General features: G+C 53.6%; 2 protein-coding genes and 1 long non-coding RNA gene across 11 annotated transcripts in view; 2 read left to right on the top strand and 1 right to left on the bottom strand.

Annotated features, from left to right (window-relative positions):
- Klhdc4 (kelch domain containing 4) overlaps nucleotides 1–8972 on the top strand; it is a 33045-nt gene extending 24073 nt beyond the window's left edge. For 5 of the 9 annotated variants that reach the window (XM_087594704.1, XM_087594700.1, XM_087594705.1 and 2 more), the window contains 5 exons: nucleotides 3691–3766; nucleotides 5600–5808; nucleotides 7014–7416; nucleotides 8234–8359; nucleotides 8529–8943. In XM_087594704.1, the coding sequence (XP_087450830.1) occupies nucleotides 3691–3766; nucleotides 5600–5808; nucleotides 7014–7416; nucleotides 8234–8359; nucleotides 8529–8725 (1011 nt within the window). In that variant the 3' untranslated portion in view covers nucleotides 8726–8943. Of the gene's footprint in view, nucleotides 1–3690; nucleotides 3767–5599; nucleotides 5809–7013; nucleotides 7417–7811; nucleotides 7871–8233; nucleotides 8360–8528 lie in introns of all 9 variants that reach the window. The other 4 variants (XR_015643395.1, XR_015643393.1, XR_015643394.1 and 1 more) reach the window with 2 other exon arrangements.
- Nucleotides 8973–10894: 1922 nt separating this feature from the next.
- Nucleotides 10895–14614, top strand: LOC147999494 (uncharacterized). Its single transcript, XR_015643647.1, has 2 exons — nucleotides 10895–13194; nucleotides 13233–14614. It is a non-coding gene; the product is annotated as an uncharacterized LOC147999494 (long non-coding RNA).
- Jph3 (junctophilin 3) overlaps nucleotides 14584–18734 on the bottom strand; it is a 61001-nt gene continuing 56850 nt past the window's right edge. Inside the window, exon 5 of the mRNA NM_001107437.1 lies at nucleotides 14584–16020. Coding sequence (NP_001100907.1) covers nucleotides 15940–16020 — 81 coding nt within the window. The 3' untranslated portion in view covers nucleotides 14584–15939. The remainder of the gene's footprint in view (nucleotides 16021–18734) is intronic.

Raw genomic sequence — 18734 nt, 5'->3', positions numbered from 1 at the left:
GTGTGTGTGTGTGGGTGGGTGTGGGTGTGGGTGTGTAGGTCAGGCGTTAACACCAGGCATCCTTCTCAGTTCTCTCCACCACACTGCTGAGACAGGCCTCTCCCGGGACGTAGCTTGCCGGTTGGTTGTGCCTCTGCTATCTCCCAGCACTGGGACTCTAGATGCTGCCTGCTAGGCCAGGCTTGTGTGTGTGCTGGGGTGCACACTTAGATCATGTCATGCCAACCTCCCAGGAGCACCGCTCTGAACAGTCTGTGTTTACACTGTTCATGCCAGTGCTTGGGAGCCTGTCTGTAGACGGTGGCCACCCACTGCCCTGCCCCATGTGTGTGCCATCCTGCCATTGCCATGGATCAGAGATTAAATACTACCTCATTTTTTTCTTAAAAATCCTTTATGATCCAAAAATTCTCAAATACATAATTAACCTGGATTTTTAAGTGAACGCCAGCATGTCCCAGAGAGTCTGCCATTCCTATTTTAGCTTAGTTGTGTGATCACCTGTTCACAAAGTCCCTGTCATGTCAGTTATCTTCTGTGTAGATCAAAGAGAAGTGCAGGGCTATCCCTCAATGTGTGAGTGAGTGTGTCTGCATGTGCATTCATGTGTGAGTGTGAGTCAGGTAGAGTCGGTGTGGACTGTCACATGGTTTGCCTGCAGCCAATGAGCACACTCAGCTGTGTCACTCACAGCGTGACTCTTTTTGCCTACGGGCCTTACACAGCCCCCTCTGCCTTGTTGGCTCTTGTACTTCAGCTCATTGCTTTTTATTTTTTTAAAGATTTATTTTATGTATGTTAGTACACTGTAGCTGTCTTCAGACACCAGAAGAGGGCATTGGATCTCATTACAGATGGTTGTGAGCCACCATGTGGTTGCTGGGAATTGAACTCAGGACCTCTGCAAGAGCAGCCAGTTCTCAACCACTGAGCCATCTCTCCAGCCCTTGTTGCTTTTTTATTTAAGAATATCTTTTATTTATTGTTTTTGCGATTTCATACATGTTTTCAATGAGTCTAGATTATATCCAACCCAGCTCTCCCAGACATTTCCCAGCATGCCTCACTGCACTTGCAGTCTGCTTTGTAACCCACAGGTCCAGCCAGCACAGCCTGCCAGACTGGTGATAAGCCTTGTTGACTTGATCTTATACATGGCCTGTGAGCGCAGACGGTCCACGTTTTACCAGTGTAACAGCTGCATCGTGTCCTAAGGCAGCTTTAACAGCACTCCTCCCTGTGCCCCAGAGCACTCCTCCCTGTGCCCCAGAGCACTCCTCCCTGTGCCCCAGAGCACTCCTCCCGTCTCCCAGTCCTTACACTCTGCCCCTCCTCAGTGATGCTCCCTGAGCCTGAGTGCGAACGTTCCAGTTAGGGCAGAGCACTCACAGCTACTTCTCTGCTCCTTGAATGACTGTGAGCCCCCATGTCTGCTGCTGTTGCCCACTGCAGAGAGAAAAGCTTAGGTTTCTATTCTAGGGCCTTTGACCCCATGCTTACTGCACCAGGCATGAGTTCCTATGTCAGATGTGGTCGGTGCTCAGAGCCCCCAATCTTAATGGTACTGGTTCACCAATGGACACATGCTGTCTATATGGTCAGTATTAGAGCATTTGGGAGTCGCCTCTTGTAGTGCTGGTGATGACGTCTTCCCTAGTGACCTACATTGCACCTTCTGCAATATGAGAGCTCTCCAGCTAGGGAGGGAGCTTCAGGTCAGTTCTGTCCTGATTGTCTTCCAGACAAAGCATGTAGTGGAGTCAGTGGTAGGGTTTACCATCCTCATCCTGACGGGTAACCAAGAGCTTCTGTTGGTTTAGCTATCTCTGGGGCCTCCTTGACCAGTAACTCAAAGGAAGGTATCTTATACCTGGCTCAGATTTTCATTTAAAATTCCATCTCTTCTGGGGGCAGTCACTGTCCACACATACAGGGCACCTGTGTTCACACTCACTCAGAACACACACACCCACATACACATACACACATGCACGCACGCACCCACCCACCCACCCACCCACCCACCTCCCTATCTATCTGTCTAAATTCATTTAGTCAATTTAGTTAAACAGTAGTGAGTTTTTGTGAGGGTTTTCCTGCACCCTGAGTTTGGGGGTAAACGACAATCATCCCCTCCTCTCCCTGCTCCTCCTGTAGCTGTGCTTAAGCGTTTAACCCTGCTGTTCTCCCTCCTCTCGGTTCATGCCCTGGCTTCCCTGGGTCTGCTCTAAGTGCTGCAGGTGGAATGGTGCTGGCCCTCCGCAGTCCCCATGCCTGTGGGTAGCTTTTGCATGGACTTACTTTCAGCAGAGTGACTGCACCCAAAGTGTGCACAGCAAGGCTCATTTGGATGAGGAGGCCCAGCAGTCCTGCGGTGCACCCACTGGCCCTCTTGATAGTGCAGAGAGATACTACAGACTGGGGCTTAGAAAGAAAAGAGATAATGTATTCCAGCCCTCCTAGACTATGAGGGCACATTTTGCTATAAAATGAACTTAGAGGCTGAGAATCTAGGATTGGACATGGCCAGTTCGTGACAGATGGTATCACAGTGGTGGACCCTGTGTGAGAGGAAACACTCAGGGAGCCAGAAGCCAGAGGGATCAGACTTGCTATTTTCCTTAGAACTTGACTCACAAAAACATCCTCAGGGGCTGGAGAGATGGCTCAGTGGTTAAGAGCACTGACTGCTCTTCCAGAGGTCCTGAGTTCAAATCCCAGCAACCACATGGTGGCTCACAACCATCTGATGCCCTCTTCTGGTGTGTCAGTGATAGTGCGCGTGCACACACACACACACACACACACACACACACACACACACACACACACACACACACACACAGTCTTAAAAGCCCACAAAGCCAGCCTGAGAGCAGTATTGATCTGTAAGGACAATACCCCTGGTGCCCGCTCACCTCCCAGCTGCCATCCTTCCTCTGGACGGCACAGATCGAAAGGAGATCGGGGCTGACACCCAAGCTCAGCCAGCATGCAGGATCGTAGGACCTGAGTGGCGCCCTGGTGGAGAGAGGCAACAGGAGGGAAGATGAGGGATGTGTAAACTGGTTGGTCCCTGATCAGTGTAGCTTCCGCATGTCCCTGGGTGGGATAAAGCAGCAGCTGCTGTCCGGACTGGGGCCAGGCTGCTGCTCCGTTCTTTTCTGTAAACGTAAAAACTGTAAAATCAAGTGTAATAAAAACAAGAATTTAAGCACAAATATATAAGGAAGACACTTTAGTGGACTGGCATCTTCACAGGGTGAACATCGTACCAAGCAGTTTTCTGGATTCCAGGGTGCTGAGTAGATGGGCATGCCCTTCCTTCAGGGCCAATAGCCAGTCAGCATCTCTGCTGGAAGCTCAAGGCTATAGACCTGGATCTGTGGGTGTGGGGGTTCCAGAGGTCTAAATGGTGGTGGCGTGCTTCTTTTCACACCCTGGAGTCAGTGTGTCCCCTGAAAGGTGGACAGCTGGTGACACATAGGGGCTGCAGTTAGGTATAGCTGAACTGTGCAGGCCTGTGATAAACGGTGATCTGTGGCCGAGCAAGCTGCAGCGTTTCAGCGTGGCTGGCCATTGGTGGTGGCTATAAAATCGGTCAGCCATATCGGCGCCCTCCATGGAGCTGCAGTTCCTCTCTGGTGCTGCTGCAGCATGGCTGCTTCTCAGGGCTCCTTTGTTTTGCAGAGAGTCAAGAAAGATGTGGACAAAGGCACCCAGCACTCAGACATGTTCCTGCTGAAGCCTGAGGACGGGGGAGAAGGTACTGCTGTGCCTCGAGACTTTGCTTGGCTGTGTCCTTGGGATGGGTTGTGTTTAGCGCCTGCGTAGAGGCCAAGCCGTGTCTCCCTCTTACCAAGTGGGAACTGCATGGAGTTTCCTGTATCTTGCCTAGAGCCAAGGGCCAGACCACCTTTCCCTGGAGTGGTTGGGCCAACATGCCTGTGTGACATGAGTGCCCTTTGTGTACCTTGCACCCCAGCAGGAGCCCAAGTCACTCAGCCCTTTGTGTCCCCCCTAAAGCCATGTGTGACATTGTGTTCTCAGGTCTAACCTTCGTGCTTAGAGGTAGATGGGGAAGCACTTAGGGAAGAGCCCTGTGCTTGCATAGTCAGGGCCCCAGCGTGTGGAAGCCACGTATGGATAGGTGTGTGTGTGTGAGGTGGAGAGGAAGGGAGGGGTTGCTGCTTTCCTGTCCTTCATTGACATTTGAAAGAACCTGTTCTTACACAAGAGCACAAACATTTACTAGGATGTGGAATTCTGTTGGCTTGGGTTCCTGTTTTACTGGGGACCGTGGCCTGGGCTTTGGGGTCTACAGCTTAGGGCTGAGGTTGAGGCTGAGCCCTGGTGCCGGGGCTGCTGCCGAGTGTGCATAGACCTGCTCCTCCTTTGCTCCCGCACTCAAGTGAGGCCTCTGAACTCACCCGCCCATGAGCACTTCTGGGTGACTGCAGTATCCTGCAGTGGTAGGAGCTGGTGAGATCATTTGTCACTGCTGGCAGGAACCTAGGTTTGGGGACCTGGGAAACTTGAACTTGGAGACTAGACCGTGTAGCCCTAACCTGTGTGCCCAGCAACTAGCTCCATGAAAGGGAGTCCCGTGTCAGGGGCAGCATACTTGCCGTGGTTGCACAGTAAAGATGGTGGGCTCACTCCGTGCTGCCTGCTGCTGTGTTTTAGTCTCCAGTCCTTCCCCACAACACCTCCTCCTGTGATGAGCTGACTTGGTCAGCACAGGCAGGCCCAGAGTCCTCCCGCTCTGTGGGGCTTGTTGGCCACTACCCAGTGTGTGGCTGCTAGCACTTTTTAATGCTTAGTGAGGTGACAGTCTGAGCTTTTCTTCCAGAAGTATTGGTTAGACATTTCCTATGTCATACCAGGCCACACACTCCTCACTGTCACATGAACACACACTCAGCACTGTCACATGAACACACACACACTCAGCACTGTCACATGAACACACACACACACACTCAGCACTGTCACATGAACACACACACACACACTCAGCACTGTCACATGAACACACACACACACTCAGCACTGTCACATGAACACACACACACACTCAGCACTGTCACATGAACACACACACACTCAGCACTGTCACATGAACACACACACACACACTCAGCATTGTCACATGAACACACACTCAGCACTGTCACATGAACACATACACACTCAGCACTGTCACATGAACGTGGCATCTGTTGGTAAGCATAGAGCAGCCATCTCTAGAGGTGAGGTGGTGTAGGACAAGACCGAGTGAGCTGGCTTAGGACCCCCAGGAGGTATACTTTAGCTCATGACCCTCCTCTAGCAAGATGGCACCTCCACATCTGTCTCTTCTGCCTGTTAGTAGTTGGTGCCAGGGTCCCTAGAAGGCAGCGTCACAGCTGAGCTTTGAGAAGGAGGGGTCTTGAGGGTGGCTGACGGGCATCTCTTCCTTCACAGGGAACGAAATGAGGCTCCTTGCCTAGTCAGTCTCAAATGCTTGAAATGATGCTCATCCCCTGTGCCCAGGGTTCTCTGTGTGCCTGCGTTGGTGTCAGTGACCCTCTTACCCCTTCCTGTTTTTTCCTTACAGACAAATGGACTTGGACCCGGGTTAACCCTTCAGGGGTCAAGCCTACTGTAAGGTCTGGCTTTTCTGTGGCTGTGGCTCCCAATCATCAGATCCTGGTCTTCGGGGGCGTGTGTGACGAGGAAGAGGAGGAGCACCTGGAGGGCTCCTTCTTCAATGACCTGTACATCTACGATGCTGCCAAGAGTCGATGGTTTGCAGCACAGCTGAAGGTAGCCTAGGCTCCTGAGTCTCCCACACTCTCTGTTGGTCTCCTGCCCACTCTCGAGCCTTGTTCCTGCCGTGTACTCTTCTGTGTAGGTTGTGGGTGACTAGGCTTGGGACCCCTTGGTTTTGTGACCCATTCCTTCTTTATGTCAGCCACCACTCCCTGGCAGTTCCTGATACAGAGGTGTGGTATCAAGACACATCAGGCTGTCTATGGCAGTTAATGTCTGTGACTCAAAACCATCCCTGGTTTCCAATCACCCTTTCAACTGTCACTGTCGCTGTCACTGCAGCTGTTGCCTAGGACTTGCCTGGAACAGACAGATTAGCAGGTGATAGTCCATGTGGGATCCCAGGCACCCTGACATCTATGCAAGTGAACTGCTCGGAGTGCCCTCAGTACAGGAAGCTAGTGAGTGCCTGCTGTGTGCTCAGCCTCGTGGAAGGGCTCTATGGAAACGTGGTGGCCCTGCCGGGAGCACTGAACCCCACCGTGTAGGTTAGCCTCTTACTCAAAGATTACTTGGCCCTCAGGCCCCATTATGTTCTTCAGGAGCTGTCATGTGTGAGATTTCCACTGCAGCCTGTGGATGAAGTGGGTCTTGAGTCTAGAACAGGGAGCTGACCCAGGTTGGCTGGAAGTCCTAGCTGGAATATTTAAATATAGCCCAGCAAATGCTGTCATGAGAGCATAGCGTTTTGCCCAATGACAGGCTGCTACCACGTTGCTTGGGTGCACTCTGCAGAATGGCCAGAGAGACAAAGTACATGTTCTCCTGCAGGGCGCCCAATGGGAGGAGGGTACCTTTGAAGTGCTGGAGACAGGGTCCTCCTCCTGGGTGTGGTCTTAAAGATGAGTGCAGTGTGGACCCTCTTGTCAGCCTGTCCTGCTGTTGGCTAGGAGTGGAGTCTGTCCGTCCTGTTGATAAGGATTGTGAATAGGTAGGATTTCTGAAGACAAGCCTCAGATATATACTGCCTGCATGTTAGCCGGGCCTGGTCTTACTGAGTGCTTCCCAGTGTGGGACTCAGGAGTGCCTGTCCCATCACAATGATGGCTGGGAGTCTCTTCCTGGCTGGCCACCCCTGCTTCCTGGAGTATTGGTCCTCACTCCTGCACTGCTCAACTCCGCTTCCCACAAACCTTTGATTGACACTTTAGAGTGAGAGCTGTCACTGCCCTGTGGTGCAGCTTGAATTGTGTTAACAGGGCCCCAAGTCAGAGAAGAAGAGACGGAGGCGGGGCAAAGCAGACGACCCGGAAGGAGCCACTGAGGAGGAGACTGGGGGGACCAGTGCCCCAGAGCCGCTGGAGGTGATAAAAGAGGTGGTGTCTGAAGACGGGACAGTAATTACCATTAAGCAAGTGCTCACTCCCTCAGGGTTGGGGGTGCAACCCCCACCAAAGGCTGACGACAGTGCTTCGGAAGCCAGCAGCACTGGGCAGGAGCCATGTCCACGTTCCAGTGCCATGCTGGCTGTCAAGCATGGACTGCTCTATGTCTACGGCGGCATGTTTGAAGCTGGTGACCGCCAGGTGACCCTTAGTGACCTCTACTGCCTTGACCTTCACAAGATGGAAGAATGGAAAACCTTGGTGGAGATGGATCCAAGTAAGCTGGGTGGGCGAGGCCGGGCTGTAGAGCCTCTTCAAAGCCTCCCTGCCTGCAGGGGCCCAGACCTTGACTCCAGGCAGCTTTCCCAGGAAGAGCCTGGGAATGGGGCGGGCTTACCTGGCACTCCTGCACTCCGGGTGCTACAGTGCTAGCAGGGACAGAGTGAGGGACAGCATAGGTACTGGTACTGGGTCAGGCCTGCTGCACTGGCCTGCCTTCTCCCGGGACAGTGCAGAGCAGGCGGACTCCTGCTCTTGGTGCCTGGCACTCTGGGGTGGCAGCTCTCTCCATCTTTGCTCTGACATTCTGACAGCCTCATTTATCCCACTCTGCTGTTGGTCCTTGGGAGAGTCTGTGCTCCTGGCTGACTTGCGTCTTGCTGTATAATCCAGGCTGGCCTCAAACGGAAGTAGATCCACCTGACTCTGCCTCCTGAGTGCTGGGATTAAAGGTGGGACCTGCCGTGCCTATCATCCTCTCTTTGAGACTCAAACCTGCATGTTTAGGGAAAGGCTCTGCCCATAATGCAGGGGCCGTAGGCCTGGGAAGAGCCAGCCTCCATTTGGCTGCCCACAGCCAGGATGGCTGGAGTTGGTACCCAACCACAGGGTCTCCGTCCCAGGCTGCTATGAGGCCTAAGAGGCATGTGCTGTGCTGTTAATCCCAGGCTTCAGGGTAGGAATGTTGGGTTCCCGCCCCAGCACCTGAGTGGAAGGAGGAAGAGGTTCTGGGAGCTGGTACCAGCTCCCGACTTGTGTGCTTCCCCAGGACCAGAGATGGCACACAGAATCCCTTTTTGCTTATGCTTTGTCAGAGTCACAGGAGTGGCTGGAGGAGTCGGACTCGGAAGAGGACAGCAGCTCCGATGAAGAGGGTGCAGAGGGGGGAGATGAAGACCAGGAGGAGGACAGTTCGGAGGACAGTGCGGAGGAGGGAGCAGGTGAGAGCCACAGTCAGACACACTGCGGTGTGCTGCTGCTTCTGAGGAAGGCCTGCTTGACAGTGTGTGCGTTGGGGTGGGTCCAGGCAGGTTGCCAGTCAGTGTAGTCCTGCCCCGGGCCCTGTGAACTGCCTGACTTCTTTCTCATCCTTCCTTTTGGGCTGGGAAGATCCGCAGCACCCAGAGGTGGCACATGGGGAGCAATACGAAGAGTACTTGTCCCGGACTGAACAGCACTGGCTGAAGCTCGCCCGGAACCATGTGGGGCCCGATGCAAAGGAGAAGAAAGTGTTGAGAGTAGCCCAGGCCATGGCAAAAGCATGCTTCGACGATGCAGTTCCAGACATTGCACAGGCCAAACATTAGACGGAGCGGAGCGGTGGACTCAACACTGGCATCGAGCCAGGTGTGAGGAGGCCCCTGCAGAGACGGTCCTCTGTGGAGCCTTGGTTGTCCACAGTCTGATGGGGGCTACCCTGCCTTCACAGTGGCCTCTGCCCACGCTGAGGGAAGGTGAATGGGATGTGAATTTGAGGGGCCCACAGGCTGTGTGCTTCTGTCCTAATAAAACTGGGCTAGCTGTGTGCTCTAAGGTCTTCTTTCTTCTACAGAACAGGATGAGTGTCCCGATGTGCTATGTGCCTCAGACTGAAGGTCACCAACCAAGTAGTAACCCAGCAGTCACTTGAAGCTGCTGTACAGGCCTTGCATCTGTTGTGACAGCTGGCCTTTGCCACCAGCCTTGTTCTGTGACACGTGGACATGTCCATTGGCTCCACTGACTGCAATGTTTTTGGGTTTTTTTTCTACCTTATCTTTAGACGTGTATTTTACCTTTATTTATATGAATGTACATGCCAGTGTTCATGGTGGCTAAAAGAGAGTGTTGGGGAAGAAGAGCTGGCGTTGCATGGGTGCTGGGAACTGAACCTGGGTCTTCTGGAAAGTGCTCTTAACCCCCGAGCCATTGCTCCAGCCCCTCCATTACAGTCTTAACTGTGGAGGAAGTGCTGATGCCTTCCCTTCCCTTCTCTTCTCCTTTGTGGGCACAGGGCTGTCTTCTGTGAAAAGAGCAAGTCTGGAGGACAAAGACCTCACCCCTTTTGCCACTGGCCATGGAGCTGGGGTTCCAGTGCTATTGGTCGAGCACCAGACACGCTGGCCAGTGCCTGCTCCACCGCTGAGCAGGAAGAGTGAGTTCTAGGCCAGGCTGGGCCACACAGTGAGACTCTGGTTCCACGGTAAGAGGGAAGCGCTCTGAGGAACCAGCCCCTTGTTGGGAAGTGTCTGCTGCTTGTCCTGGGCTGTGCCCACAGGGTGAGTGGATGGCTACCAGACTGGGCTGAGTGGAAGAGACTTGTGGGGAGCTGTGAGGCAGAAGGGCACAGTTAAGCCAGGCAGGCCTCCAGACAGCCATAGCTCCACAGTCACTCACACACCATCGTCTGCTACTGTGGCCAGGCCAGGCCAGGGCTGAGGCCTATGCAGCCCAGGATGCTGAGCAGACCTGGACTGTCGCCTGGTCCTTTTGCTCACTTCTGACAGGAGTCTGTGGCTGGCATTTGAGTGTGGTATCCCAGGAGCAGCTGAGCTAGCCACCCAGTTCATGCCATTAGCCAAGGCTGAGGGATTGCTTAAAGGCCCTGGACCTCTTGGGGTTGGTAGAGTAGAGTGATAGCAGAAAGAACCACCACGCAGACTGGAAAACCTTACCATTTTGTTTGTTTGTTTGGTTGTTTTGAGACAGAGTCCCTGGCTGTCCTGGAACTCATTGCTTAGACCAGGCTGGCCTCGACTCTGCCTCTGCCTCCCAAGTGCTGGATTAAAAGAAAACATGCGCCGTCATGCCCAGCTGGAAGCCTTATTCTAAGTATGACTTTTTAAAAATGGTCTGACAGGGGGTTGGGGATTTAGCTCAGTGGTAGAGCGCTTGCCTAGGAAGCGCAAGGCCCTGGGTTCGGTCCCCAGCTCCGAAAAAAACCAAAAAAAAAAAAAAAAAAAAATGGTCTGACAGTAGTGTCTATTCTGACTCTTAAGAGTGGATTGCTGTAGGTAGCAAGTCAGTGGCCAGATGACAGTGGAAATACAGAGGTGCCCAGGCTAGTAAGAAGCCTTCCTACCAGAGGGCCGTCTTCTCGCCAGAAAGTGACAGCCTCCCGTGCAGACACGTTTCTGGTATGTTGCAGGAGGGAGACAAGGAGGGATAACAGTTCCTTTATATGGTGGGGTCAGTGCAGAACGAATGAGCTGCTGCTGCTGTCATGGGTAGGCTGACATGCAGAGCAGAGGGCTTCCCCAAGGGACTGTCACTCAGGGTCTCAGTCACTGTCCTTGGCACAGGAGTGTACAGTGGAGACGCAGGTAGCCATCAGCACAGCTGGCCACAGTGCAGGCACGAGACAGCTGGGCTTCTCTGAGCCCCCGCGTCCCAGTCTCAGTTGCCAGGACTTGACAGTGCCCAGAGGCGGGACTCAGAGGCTCTGGGGCTTGTCATAGAGATGAGGGAACGGGGGGGGGGGGGGGGTGACCCTCTTTGATGGGAAGGAGGCTTAGATGGCATGAGGGCCCCTTCCTGTCCTGGACTGTCTGGCCCACAAGCTCCCTGTGTTCCCACAAAGTGCTGGAACAAGGCGTTAACTGTAGGACAACATTGGGACAGGGCGTTGCAGACTGGGAGGGGCAGGGTGGGGGACACCCCACCCACTCTTCAGGGCTTCAGGAAGGTGCTTGGTAATGAAATGAGACTAGTGTCCTGTGGTTTTAAATGAGTTTATTAAGTAAAGGAGCAGAGGATTTTAAATTTGAGCGTCCCTTGCTTCAGGTGTGAAGTCTGATTTAAAGTTACATTCATTAGAGAGGATTTGTTTCCAGCTTTTGATTAGCCAGCCAAGCTGTTTCCAACTAAAGACACCAAGGTAAGAGCAGCCACCACGTCAGAGGGAACTCAGCTGACAGCCCCTCCTCGCCCACAGAGCAGTCCGTCTCATTAACGAGTGGTTTACATGCACCAAGAGGGAAAAACAAGATCAGACACGGCCACACTAAGGCATCTACAGCAGGGTCGTTGCCCCGTGAAGCTCAGCAGAGTCCTCAGGTCTTCTGGGTGGCGTGGCTTTGGGAGTGGCGAATGGTGCAGGCAGGATTGGCCTGCTGGGAGGGAGAGCTGACCTGTATGCAGCAGCAGAGCCAGGAGCGCCCGCCCAGAGAGCCACGTAGGATGAGAGTGTTTTCTGCAGACCTGTCTTCAGCTGTCGGTTCTGATGGCCATGGCTGCCTGGGCCTGCACAGCTACAGCCGCTCCTGGGGGCAGTGCTCAAGCTGGTGGGTCTTGTGGGCAACAAGGACTTGTGAGACATTGGGCCTCGGGATGCTGCTGTCTGTACCACCTCATGCTACCCCCCCCCCCCCTGTGCCCTGAGTCTTCAGCCTGTATCCAGTGACTGCCTACCCACCCCGGATGGTGGTACCTGCCTCATGGACTCAGAATGGTCTGCAAGAGCGTTTTGATGGTGGTAAGTGGACATCCCTACTTAAAGTAGATGCTGGCGGAGGGAGAGAGTAGAACCCGTTTGGTGGGAAAGGTTGAACTGTACCTCTCAGCTTCACTTACACCACATCTGTACAGGAGGAGGCTGCTGTGCCTTTAGGACCCAGGACCCTCGGCAGCCTCAGATATCATGCTTGAAGAGAAAGCTCAGGCAGTAGGCTGACTTTCATCAAAATTGAGACAAGGTCTTCAAGGTAGACAGAAAGCAGCATGCTAGCAAGCATGCCAACACAGGAGGGGACCAGCATCCAGCTGCAGCAGTGTGGGGAAGGTCAAAGGTCAGGATGAGTCTGTGATCCAGCGTGAAGTGTTTTACCCCATAGATAGGTGTTTGCATCTTGACCTGTGTTTTGGGGTGGACAGGCTAAAGGCCATCCCAGAAGTGAGGTAGTTGTGAGGTTGGCTGGCTGCCTTGCCTGTTCTAACCTTGGAAACCCTTGGCCTGTGTTCCCCTCAGCCCACCTCTGTGGAGTGTACCCACTCCCCCTTCAGGTCGTCCTAGTGAGCCTCTAAAGTTTAGAAAGGAGCTGAGCCAGGAGACTGCCCAGTATGCATTTTAGTCCTGGCCACATTAGGGGAGGCGAGAAAAAGCAAACTCCAGGAGCACCATGTGCTATTGTCTGGAGAGCACTCGGCCACATGAGGACTCACTGCCACTGCCCTTGAGGGCCTTCCTTCCTGCCCCATGCCTTGTTCACATGCTGTCATGCAGGCCTTGTCTAGCTCCTCAGGAGAGGAAGGCTTGGGTCTTGGCATGTTACCAGCACTCGCACTGGAGTGCAGCTTCTAGCTGTTCGCTAATTTCAGCAAAGACAGCTATATGTTCTCCTCTTTCAAAGCCAGGGTACACAGGAAAGACGGTTCTGGGCACTTAGGGACAGACACGTGGTTGTCCTGGTGTGCGCTTGACCTGTAGCTGAACCTTGGAGAGACAGCAGAGCTGAGGGCACACAGCCCGTCTCCTGGATGCTCACACACTATAATGGTGAAGTGGTGGCACAGGGCTGTGTGGCTATGAGCTGATTGCACGATGTGGAGACGCAGGCATAGGAGTCTGTGCTGAGCTTCACAACCAGAGACTGCGAAGGAGGAGGAAGGACCAGCAAAACCGAGCTTAACCTGGCAGGGAATGTAACGTCCCACACCCGCTTCGGACCGTCACAGAGAGTATGGAATAAGCAGCCGTGAGACCTTTGGAGCAAGGCTGTGCAGGTCTATGATAGGATGTGTCTGAGTGATAGGCTGTGCAGGTCTATGGTAGGATGTGTCTGGGTGATAGGCTGTGCAGGTCTATGGTAGGATGTGTCTGAATGATAGGCTGTGCAGGAATTACTGCTGGAAGAACAGTCCAGTCACCCAAGATCTTTAGAGCCAGCCATGAACTCAAACTAGAAAGAATGACACCCAGAACTGCTTGTCTCCTGCTCATCGCACCAGCAGTGCCTTCTGTCTCCCTGAGGGTGGCCCTATGTGTTTTGTCTAAGCTGGACCTGTTTGTCTAGTGAGCAGAAACACGCTGGAAGTGGGATGTGTGGCTGTCTCTGCTTGCCCTGGGTACCAACCTGGCCACAAGGGACCAGGATTAGTGTGGGTGCGGAGGAGCCTGGTGTCAGGGGTTTGTCAGAGGTCAGTTCAGAGCAGAGACTTTCACAGAAAGCAGTCCGCTGCCTGTGCTGCCTGAGATCTTGTGCGTGGCCCTTGCATTGTGGCAGCTGTGGAATTTCTGACCCCCACCCCCACCATCATGACCAGTTACCCTGCGCTCTGTGTGGCTGCTTGATGTGTGCCTTTGGGACTCCTTGACCTTGGTATTGTGGTGCCTGGACTCATCCGTGCACTTCATGCCTGCAAGAGTGAGTCTGCAGGGTGCAGGACTCAGTGCTCAACAGCTGGACAGCCATGTCGCAGGCACCAAGGGCCTTGGGTATCCAGGAAGGATTTCTCTAGAAAGTGTGTCGTCTGCTGTGTGCCTGGGAGCCAGAGTGACACTGCTGTGTCCCCTGAAGCTACCATCGTCCCCTTGTTGAACATGCTGTATCTACCACACCTTCAGAGAGGAGGGAGGGCCTGCAGGGGTAGGACAGCAGTAGCCATAGGCTGCAGCAAGGTGTCCCACCCTGTGGGCCAGCATGCTGGATCCCCAGGATCCAGTGTGTTCAGTCTCCATCACTTCTGCCTAGAATCCACTCTACTACAGGTCGCCAGTGGACCACCAGGCAGCGGGCTCCGGTCTATGGTGACATCACTTGCAAGTGAGTGGATGAGCTCCGTCCCCTGCCAGGGCCTCTCAAGCACATCCGGGCTGCGCTTTGTGCCTGTGTCAAGTGACGCGAATAAGCACCCCAATGGGCCAGGAGCTTCCAGGATGCACATTGAGCCCCTCGAGTCTGCAGAGACTACAATTCACACAGCCCGGTACGGACGGCTCTCACGGCTGCAAAGGGCAGGGATCTTTTATTTGGTTCACGCCAGATCTGCGGCAACCACTTGATGTTAAAAAAGGTGAACGGAAGAGTAAGCCGTACAAAAAGATGGAGCCCGTTAGAAACACCAGAATGCATTGGGTCACCTGCTGAACCTCTCCCCCTCCTTCAACCCCCAATCCAAACCAGCGTGGAGGAGGGGCAGGCGGTGGACAGGGAACAGCGTGGGTAACGGAGACAACAGAGCGGAGCGTCGCTGGAACATGCTCTAATCTGTAGTTTATTTCTGGTTAAAAATATAGCAATCCAGTGCACTGTAGTAAAGAAATCTGCTCGAAAGGTAGCAGAGGACAGCTGAACACGAGCAAAGCAAGGCAAAGTCCATAAGACAAACGGGCTGCACCCAAGAAGACTGACGGAGCCACGGGTGCCAGGCGAGCTGGCATCCCTTGTTCATTTGTTTGGATGAGGGAACAACCCTGGTAGAGAAGGCAGAGACATGAGGAACCTGTTGTTTGACTGAAACAAGTTACATTGTACATCCGGGGAGTGCTGGGTATGCAACAGTCTCCAGGACATTCAAGCCACTGGCTTCAACCACATTCCTGTCCCGGACCAGACTCTCTGGAGTAGCTCTGAGGCATCTGGAGGGAATATGCATATCTGTTAGGGGAAGTCGAGGCAGGCACAGTGCAAAGATGTGAGACCCCGTGGAGGTCAGTGAGAGGTGACGTCCTCCATGGGGCGTCACTGCCAGGGACACGGAAGCCTGAATATACATCCTGCATACTAGGTGCAAAACGTCACATGCTCAGCCCAGGCGTGCTGTCAGGCTGTCCGGGGCATGTGGGCCATAGCCCCCTTGGCATCAGGGCTCAGATGTGCCTGGCCAGGTCGGGGTCAGCCCTGGACGTCTGCAGCATGGCCTCCCTGGGTCTGGAGGGAGGATGGCTGGACAGGGCCAACAATGAGTGAGCGGAGGACAGCAAGGAACAGACTTTGCCTTAAGACTCAGTGTGGGGAGGCGGCCTCCTTAGGAGAGCCTTGGGGCAGTGCCGAGAAGAGGGATCATGGTCTGTTCTGGGAAGAAGAGCAGGGGCTTCCCTCTCCCTCCGCAGGTATGCAGCACAGACTCATGGAGACAGAGGCCAGGACACCCTGTCCCTGTCCCTGGGCCTGGGCCCACACTCCCAGCTACTTGCCTTGCATAGCTGCACTCCCTAGCTGCCCTCCCCCTCTCCCGGCTCGCCGGGCACCCTGGTCAAGGCGCCACCTTCCACTTGCCACCTTCCACACCCGGCAGGAAACATGAAAGTCCCGATCTTTTGGCCGCTGGTTTGCCAGGACCCGTTCACACCAAGCTGGAGGGGTGGCATGCCGGCCTCCTCCTACCATGCCACACAGCATCGTGTTACACAAGCAAAGAATTTTGGCTAAAATCCAAAAAAACATTACCCAGAAAAAAAGGCAAACTGTGAGTGCTACCCAATCATGTTGTTCTTCTGTGGAAGGACAGGAGTTGTGGGGCTGTCCGAGTCAGGGTTCCCCTTCTTGTTTTGCATTTATCGTCCCTTTTGTACATCATTGCTTCCGTGGTCACAACAATCTTGTCAGATGAAAAAGTTAATAAACAAAATGGCGACTCCAATGTTGAGCAGGATCACCATGACGACCAAGATGGGAGCTGAGCCCTGGAACAGAGGGAACAGGTAAGAGTGAGGCCAGTGTAGGGCCTCACTGCACACGGGTGCCTAGTGGGAGAGGGCTTTCCCTCCTGCACCACTCCCTGCTCTCAACCTGGTGGGCAGCTCTTCCGTGGGTCACTCGGAGTCTCCTGTGCTCCTCTCTTCCTGCTCGAAGACCTGCTTGCTGCCATAGGCTGCTCTCGTGGGTCCAATTCTTGTCACACATCCAGTACCTAGCTTCTCCCAACACTCACTGAAGCCCATAGCTCTCAGTGCGGCTTGCTGTCACCCCCCTCATAGCCACTGTCCCTAAGAGGCCCAAGACACCTGCCTGGTCAGCTGCCTGCTTGTGTACCTAGCCTTGTCTTGTCGCAACTCAGGGGTGGGGAGGGGCATACTTCACACACAGAGCAGAGGAGGAAGCCCCACAATCCCATCACAATGGAGGCTTTACATGTGCCCTTGACTGTGGTCCAGAGAAAGCGAGCACAGGCGAAGCCTAAACTAGGCCCCATGTGTGCAGAGCACAGCTGGCTCCTAACCCACAACCCTACAGTTCATCCTCTGAGTGGACTTGGTGCTAGGCTGACATCCCCAAACACACAAAGGACCTGCTCCTCGTCTGCTGTGGACATCGGCCTCTTTCTTTAGTATTTATTTTCTGTGTATATATGGTTTTCCTGCATGTATGTCTGTGTGAGGATGTCAGATCCCCTGGAATTGGAGTTATTAGCCTGCGAGCCGCCATGTGGGTGCTGGGAACTGAACCAGGGTCCTCTGGAAGAGCACTCAGTGCTCTTAGCCGCTGAGCCATCTCTCCAGCCTTGAGACATTGGCTTTTAATAGAACAAGAAGTTTGTTCAGCCAGACTGTAGGCTTCAGGGAGCTTTCCCCCTTATTTTTTGCTACCTACCTACCTGAGTGTCCTCAGACCTTATTTGCTGGGCTAAGTAAAGGGCTTCTTAATATATGCATATTTTATTTTGTGGTACTTTTCGTTAGGCAAGCCCTTTACTACTGAACTCTACCTCTATAGTCAAAGCAAAGGCTTTTTAAAAATATCCTGGGAGCTGGCCAAGGGAGAAAGATCCAAGTGTAGCCAGTGCTACCTGGGCCCAGGAACCCAGCAGCCCAGGCCATTTGCCTGTTACCACTTTGTCGAGGCGTGGATGGAGACCCAGGCACTCCCTGGGAGGAACAAAGGGGGTGGGGGGACTACTGGCCTTTGGGTCTTGATTTCACTTCTGACCTCTAGCATTTTTATGTCATGGACTTTGAGATACCCATGACAGCCTTGCAAGGAAGAGGAACAAATCTTAACAGAGTTGGCCAAGGATTGGGTCCTGCCCCTTGATGCCAGCCCTGGGGTAAAGCCCATCGCTCCCTGCCCTTCTCAGCTGCTCTCCTGTCCAGCTCCTGGCCCATAGCTGTGTCAAGGGCATAGCTGGCATGCAGCAGGACAGCTCTGGGACCTGGTCCCCATCACAGCAGTGGTTCACTCCACCAAGGGGACTCTCCCACCAGCAGTCATCTGCAGTTGCTGCCAGGTATGATGAGTCTAGAGCTGAGGAACTCATGTTCTGCCCCTCACATCAGAGAGGTGGGGCTCCTGAGGTTTGGAGAGGACACAAAAGTTCCACATGACCAGGACTCTTATGAGCCAGAGCCTGGGTCTTTCCCATCCATCCACAACTTGGAGGAAGTGATGATGTCACCAGCCAGGGACCAACCATCTCTGACCAGGACACAGGGCATAGCCATTACTATATAGAACCCTCCGGAAGGGAGCACAGATGTTGAGATGGCTGGCAGTCAACCTCCCCAAGGCCAGTCATGGTCACCTCTAAACACAAACACAAGCAGGGGACAGTGTCACCTTCAACTTACCATGAAGGCTGGAGTCTACAGCTGTGCCTTGCCTAACCTCCCCTCAGGCCCATAGGACAGTGTGGCACCTACAGAAAACCTGCCTGCTTTCTCAGGAAGTTGGGACCATAGGGTGAGGCTGGAGGCCCTCTCTGATTTCCCTTCTTGAAGTGTGCATGGACTTGGGCAGTGATAGAGTCCCAGATCAACCTAGCTTCTGTGTAAACTTCCGGCTCTCCCAGCCCTCACTTAAGGCGAGCCTGAGGTCAGTCCCATGTTTGCACGGCTACCCTGGGGAACTCTGGGTGTCTTTTGGTTGTGTATGCATGCACTGTGTAGATGTGTGTGTGTGTGTGTGTGTGTGTGTGTGTGTGTATACCCCAGTTTTCCTCATGAGCCTCTCACCTTGTCTCACTTGGACATAGAAGATCCTCACTGGCCTGGAGCTCACCAAGTAGATTAGCCTCGCTGGCCACAGAGAATTCAGTGCTGGGGTAATAATGCTCATGGGTTGTGGTTTGTTTTGTTTTTCAGGACAGGTTTCTCTGTGTAACCCCTGGCCATCCTGGAACTCACTCTATAGACCAGGCTGGCCCTGATCTCAAGAGAATTCACCTGCCTGCCTCTGTCTTTTCAAGTGTTGAGATTAAAGGTGTGCACCAACTCCACCTGGTTCCAGGAATCAAACTCATGTGCTCAGGTTCAGTTTGCACACAGTGCTCTCTCAAAAAGATAGCCTTAGGGCTGGAGAGATGGCTCAGCGGTTAAGAGCACTGACTGCTCTTCCAGAGGTCCTGAGTTCAAATCCCAAGCAACCACATGGTGGCTCACAACCATCTGTAATAAGATCTGAT

Source organism: Rattus norvegicus, chromosome 19 (assembly GCF_021556685.1).
Source record: "Rattus norvegicus strain SHRSP/BbbUtx chromosome 19, alternate assembly SHRSP_T2T, whole genome shotgun sequence".
In the NCBI taxonomy this organism is placed as follows: Eukaryota; Metazoa; Chordata; class Mammalia; order Rodentia; family Muridae; genus Rattus; species Rattus norvegicus.
This window is presented reverse-complemented; position numbering and strand designations above follow the sequence as displayed.